The sequence below is a fragment of the Neophocaena asiaeorientalis genome, unplaced genomic scaffold (genome assembly GCF_003031525.2).
Source record: "Neophocaena asiaeorientalis asiaeorientalis breed wild unplaced genomic scaffold, Neophocaena_asiaeorientalis_V1.1 scaffold192, whole genome shotgun sequence".
Lineage (NCBI taxonomy): Eukaryota > Metazoa > Chordata > Mammalia > Artiodactyla > Phocoenidae > Neophocaena > Neophocaena asiaeorientalis.
Window position 1 is genome coordinate 2,496,587 of NW_020185326.1, and position 6,000 is coordinate 2,502,586.

Consider the following 6,000-nt stretch of genomic DNA (forward strand, 5'->3'; position numbering starts at 1 on the left):
AAATAACCAGTTCCCCTAAGATATTTAAAATATGATCAGTGTATAAAATAAATTGATATCCGCTTAAGTTTTATGCAGTGCATATATTAGTATATTAGTATATACAGACCCCAGGACCCAAATTCCAAAATTATGAAAGGAAGGAAGCTTAGCCACTGCAGTAAACTCTCCCTGTTGACCCACATCCTCCGGACAATTATGATGTTAGCAGTACTCATCCAAGACCGTGCAGATCAAATCACAGTCAAGGAGCTGTAGCAGATTCTAACCATCATCTAGACCAGCTCTCCTGTTCTATAGACGGGAAACACCAGGGCCAAAGACTAAATGGAGTAACTTAAGGTCACACAGCACTTGAGACAGAGCCAAGCTCAGAATTCAAGCCCTGACTCCTCGTCCTACACTCCCTATATAGCCTCTGTCACACACACTCCTCCCTCCCCACCACATGGCCTTGAACTTTCATTCTCAGAAATTGCTGACCTGCCTTGGCACTTAACTGCCACTTTGCTTCTTCCAGCTACTGTTATGCCCAACTCCCAAGGCTGTTTTTCACACTAGGCTACAGGAGAAGAAGTTATATCACAGCTCAGTCAAAATATCCATTGATCAATCCACGTTTCCAAATATATTGGTAATGGATTCTGCAAAAGCTCAATACTAACTGCATACTATGCAGACTATGTAGCATCACTATTAGCTAGCACCAGGAGCATGGCGAGGGAAGGGCCTTGCCTTAGGTGGCTAAAGATTAAAAACAAGGGCAACCGTTTACTCAGTAGTACAAAGTCAGTAGGAAACTACAGCAGGAAGGCAAAAACTGTAGCACAGTGGGGGCGGGCAGCACCTTTCAAAAACATACACAGTGTGACTATAAAATCACAAGTCTTGTCTTTTAATAAAACAAGCATGACAGAATGTAGAGCTCTAAACGAACGTTTCTCCCTCAAAGTAGTCACATCCTTAGTTCCAACAAAGCTACACCTGCTGGAGACATTATTTGGAACTCCTCTTTGGGGAGAGGAAGGACTTAAAAGGCAGCCTATGAGCCACATTAGAAAAGAGCCTTCCATTAGGTTCGGCTGTTTAAAAACAGAAAATCCACACTCCAAAGATGACATTGAAAAAATGAAAAGTGTGCTGTAGCTCTTGTGGAGGCTCCGAAAGACCTCTAGCAAATTCTGAGCGACAGCTTCACCACTGGAGAAACGTGTGTCCTCCCAGGACAGCCGCTTTCAATGGGAGGGCGTTCATTTGGATAGACAAGGTCTGACGTCTATTTAAAAAAAAAAAACAAAAAACCCCACAAAACCCAGCCACACTCCTTTATAGTCACACTTGCATTTGATTAAAAAAATACAACAACAACACTCACACATGGTTCTTGTATGAATTCTAATTAAGAGACATTACATTCAGAATGATAGCACTCATAGTGATAATTTTCAGAAGACTCGAACAGCTTCTTTGCCACTTCAGGGGTACATAGGGTGCAGCTGTTTACCTGAATGTATTCTTAAATAAGTGACTACTACCACTGTCATCTTCCTAGTTGTAGCTCTGTGACAGGCTACCGACCGCAAGTTCGTGTTCCAGGCCTTCTTTGCCAACACAGGTTAATTACAAGGGAGCCACACCCCACCGTCTTAGGGTGAATTGGGAAAGGGCCGGTTAAATGAGGAAACAGGCCATTCCTTGGTAAAAGTTTGCAGTTTTCTTTCCCAATACATCTTCTTTTTATTGAGAACTTCCATTTTTATCCTGTGCTCCTCCTCTGCCATCTCACACTCTCGCTCTAGCTGCTGGATTTTGGCCACATGCACCTCATTCATCTGTATCAGCTGCAGTTGTAAGATGGACATTTGTTGATGGTGTTCTTCCTCATGCATCTTTTTTAAAGCACCTTCCTGAGAGGTTTTGCTCCTGTAGTTTTTATTGGCTGTTATTCTGACAGCCGAACACGAGGGTTCAGGTTGAGAGGTCCCCTCACATACTGGGAAATGTATGAACTCTTTCTCATCATCGCACAGTTCTCTATTTGAAACAGCAAATGATTCTGAAAAACAGTAGCAGAAAACATGTTCAAAGATTTTACAGGCAGAGAGTAAATCAATCCTATTTCAAATGACAGGGTCCCCCACGACAGGATGATCTGAAGTAGCATCTGCTCTGGTCTGCATGTTCACAGGTACCCCTGCCCCACCTGACTTCTCAAAAACCCATAAATCGAGAGCAATTTTCCCTGAAGAAGTAACGATAAAGGGTTTCATTATGTCATTTCTGGCACTTCGAACTACGGGAACAGTGGTCAGAGATTGTGCTTATCAAGAATTGGAGACCTGGTTACGTGGATATAAATCCTAACATGACATGTGCACGACTCCCAGTGAGCAGAAGACCACAGTGTGAGGCCAGCAGTGGGTTTTCAGATTAAGTTCTCCCTCAGTCTCTCTCCCTCTCTGACTCTCATTCAGCCACGAACACTGAAGTTCAGTCTCCACAAGGGCGCCTTTGCTGTGGGTCCTGGTCACAGGTCTTAACCCTTACCCAGGATAGCCATCTTAACAAAGGTTCTTCCTTGAAAGATGAGCCTACACTCCCTGGTTTAACTTCCTCAGACTTCTCTTCAGTCTCCTACATCTGGCTGTTGCCTCAAGCGCTGCCATCTGGGGGTCAATATTCAGATCCCAAAGACACTTTCCAACGTCCCTCGTATGTAACTTCTCCCTAGCACTTGACAATCCTTCTTGACACTTCTTTCCTCTATTAGCTTCTGAACCATTGGTCTCTCCTAAGTTTTCTACAGCCTCCTCTCTGACTGCTCTTTAAGTCTCCTGTCAGGACTCACACTTAAATGTTCCCCTGGGGTTCCTATCTTCGGCTCTGTTTCCAATCCACCCTCATAATCTGGTTCCGACCTTCCTTTATCTTCCTTGTCTTACTCTTCAAAATACCCTGTGTACCCTCCAATCCTACCACAATCTTTATTTTCTCCCATAATTCTGTCTCACTGCTCCTTCAGCTAAAGTTGGGCTCACTATTTGTCCCGACTCCCTTACGCAAACACACACTCTTACTCCAGTTTCCCCTTTCAACCTCCCTCCTAACCCCTACTTCATTCAGGATCAATGCCACTTGCTGTGAAACCTCAGCCCTCTCCTTTCTCTGTACATACTCTTCTGTTACAGCACTTAACACATTCTAGTATTATTTGGGGACCATGCCTTAATCTTTTCTTTTATCCTTGGGCACCAATTATTTTGCTTGGTACCTAGTGGATGCCTAGTGAATATTTATGGACTGAAGCTTTGAACAAAAGGGGAAAAGAGCTTATGGATATAAAAGGATGCCACATTTGGTGGTGCCATGTTTGCACTAGTATTTTTATTGGGCAATGATACAAGTATCAATTAGGAAGTATCAATAAGGAAACCACTAACCCCATTAACCCATGGAGTCTTCTAGCTGTGACTCCAATGCCTTCTTGGGAAGCTTTATATTTCCAATAATGAGAATCCTCTCCTTGGAGAAAAATAATATCAATTTATTAACAGAGTTGATTACATTATTACATCCACTCCATTATTCCAGAAGATGGGATGCTGGGAATGTTAATGGCTACTGGGGGAAACCTAACTCATAATAGTCTGTTAATAAAAGGAAAATGGCTACTGTTTATTTAGATTATTTCACTCCAAGGGGTTAGGTAACAACCATAACTAGTCCCTAATTAAGATAAAAGAAAAGGTAAAAACCTTACTTTTGAAAGAGGAGGTTAAAAGGACTTCTCTGTCATTCAGAGATAATGAAAATGTCTCCCTAGGAATCTTTCCCAAATCCAGCGGCTATAGCCTCAATTAGATGTCCTTCCTTCATGCTCCCACTGGTTCCTAAGCCTACCTCTGGCAGAGCACTTGTTAAAACTGGCGGCTTAACTACCTCCCCTTCAGGTCTCTGATTACTTTGAAGACAGAGACTGCCTCTAGTTCATCCTCCTGGTGGACCCAGAACAGGGCCTGACACACTGCTAGGCATATAAGAAACGTGTGCAGGATGAATTGGCTGCAGTAGGTCACATCCCTCTCAACACAGCACAACTGTGTAGAAAGAACAGTGTTCTGACTGGAGAGCTGAGGCACAGGACAAAGGAACAGGAAAGGCTTGGCACTGAGAATAGGATCCCTCAGATGGGATCAGATGCAAAGAGGATTACCTCATCCGTTTCCTTTCTAGTCTCAGATCTGAAACGTCTTCAAAGAAGACTGGACACATTAGACGTTTTTTGGTACCTTTAGCCTCTTTTCTCTTTGATTTCATTCCAGAGGATAGTTCTGAATACTCCTCTGAGCCTTTAAAGTTCATGCCCTGATGATGCTACTCATCTCTCCCAATTTCCAAATGCTCATTTTTATCTCAGTAATTCTTGGCTTTAGGAGCCTTTTGATGATGGTGATGGTGATGGTGATGGTGATGACGATGACGACAGCAGCTACCATTTTCTGAGTAGCTAGCTAGGCATTAGGCTAGTGCTTTGCAGCATTACCTCATTTAATCCTTACAGCAACCCTCTGAGGGAGGTATTAGTATAGAAAACCAAACACAACATCTGAAGTCATTTGGCTAGTTCAAAGAACCAGGACTCCAGTCCAGGTCTGCACAACTCCAAAATCCAAGCTCAGCTACTACAGCACCTGGCCTCTCACTGTGTCACTTGCTCAGCTGATCACTTGTGTGTCTTAAAAGGCAATCTCCAAGTTGTATCAACTACAAAACCATCTATTATTAAGAATATGGGTGTATATCCTAAATTCTGATCTCCAAATTTCTCTCTAGAGTTGTGAACGTGAAGACAGCACGTTTATGTCCAGGAGCAGAGAAATGACTCTACTTTAAAACTAATTTTTTTAGTTTAAATGTGTGCTAACAAATGCATTTTAAATTTAAAAAGCCAGGCCTCTTAAGACTCTGGCAGAAGCTGGGGCTTAAAACTAGAGAAGCGCAATGGAGTAATTAACTTTCACACACATATTAGCTCCAATGAATGGACGCTAGTGTTCAGATGGGGAGAATCTCCTCTTAATTAGAGAAAGACTATCCTGGGCATGGCAACCTGCTGCAAACACACACCATGCAATCTCTCTCCCAGGTAAAACAAAGCCACCTGAAGTAGAAAACAATTCAATCTTGTGCAAAATGGATAGGAAGGCCTGAAAGCTTTCCTGGGAGCAGAGAACACAGTCAAGGGGGTATTCTTCCACTTGGGCAATTTGAGTACATTTAAGCTCATCGGGAAAACCTACTAAGGCAGTAAAAGGATGGGAAGGAAACTGTGTACAGGCCAAAGCTCAGCTCTTCTTAGCAGAACAAAGGAAACAGGACGGACTAGGAACACGGATAAATAAGATGTGGGGGATGCATACTACGGAATATTATCCATCAATGAAAAGAAACAAATTAGACTTACACACTGCAATGGGAATAGATACTTAAAACATTCTAAGTGAAAAGCAGCAAAAGGAAAAGGAAGGTATCTACTGCACAATTTTTAATCCATGTAAATTTAAAATATAGGCACACATGACACCAACGCATGCTTTCAAGAACATGTGAGAGAATACACAAGCACCTTAGAATGATCAAGGTGCAGAAGAAAAGAATGAAAGTGGTGAATGGGGATAAAAAAGTAATAAATGTGTAAGTAACACACAAAAAAAGGGCTTTTCCAGACCAATGATGCTAGTGTGCCGTGACTGGAAATATGTCAGTCCCCTCTACCGGAGTTCCCACCCCAAAAGAATAGGATTGGTCTAAACAGTGATAATAATGGAAATTGTTAAGAAATGTCTGCATTATTTAATATAGCTTTGCATACCTATGTCTGTGTTACTGGATTATAGCTTTATAGTAGAGAAATAATAGCATATGAATTAAGTGTAAGTTCTCTCAAGATATTTGAGTACTACTGAAAGCTTAGTTTTCCTAAGTGTATTTAAAATGTGG

At 42.1% G+C, this 6,000-nt stretch overlaps 1 protein-coding gene across 2 annotated transcripts in view; it reads right to left on the reverse strand.

The window, feature by feature from the left end:
• Nucleotides 1-6,000, reverse strand: part of TMEFF1 (transmembrane protein with EGF like and two follistatin like domains 1) — a 135,521-nt gene that overhangs the window by 110,931 nt on the left and 18,590 nt on the right. The window contains exon 3 of one of the 2 annotated variants that reach the window (XM_024734460.1): nt 883-2,056. The exons of the other annotated variant lie outside the window; for it this stretch is intronic. Within the exon in view, the coding sequence (XP_024590228.1) occupies nt 1,647-2,056 (410 nt within the window). The 3' untranslated portion in view covers nt 883-1,646. Of the gene's footprint in view, nt 1-882; nt 2,057-6,000 lie in introns of those variants that run through there. 2 annotated transcript variants of the gene reach the window in all.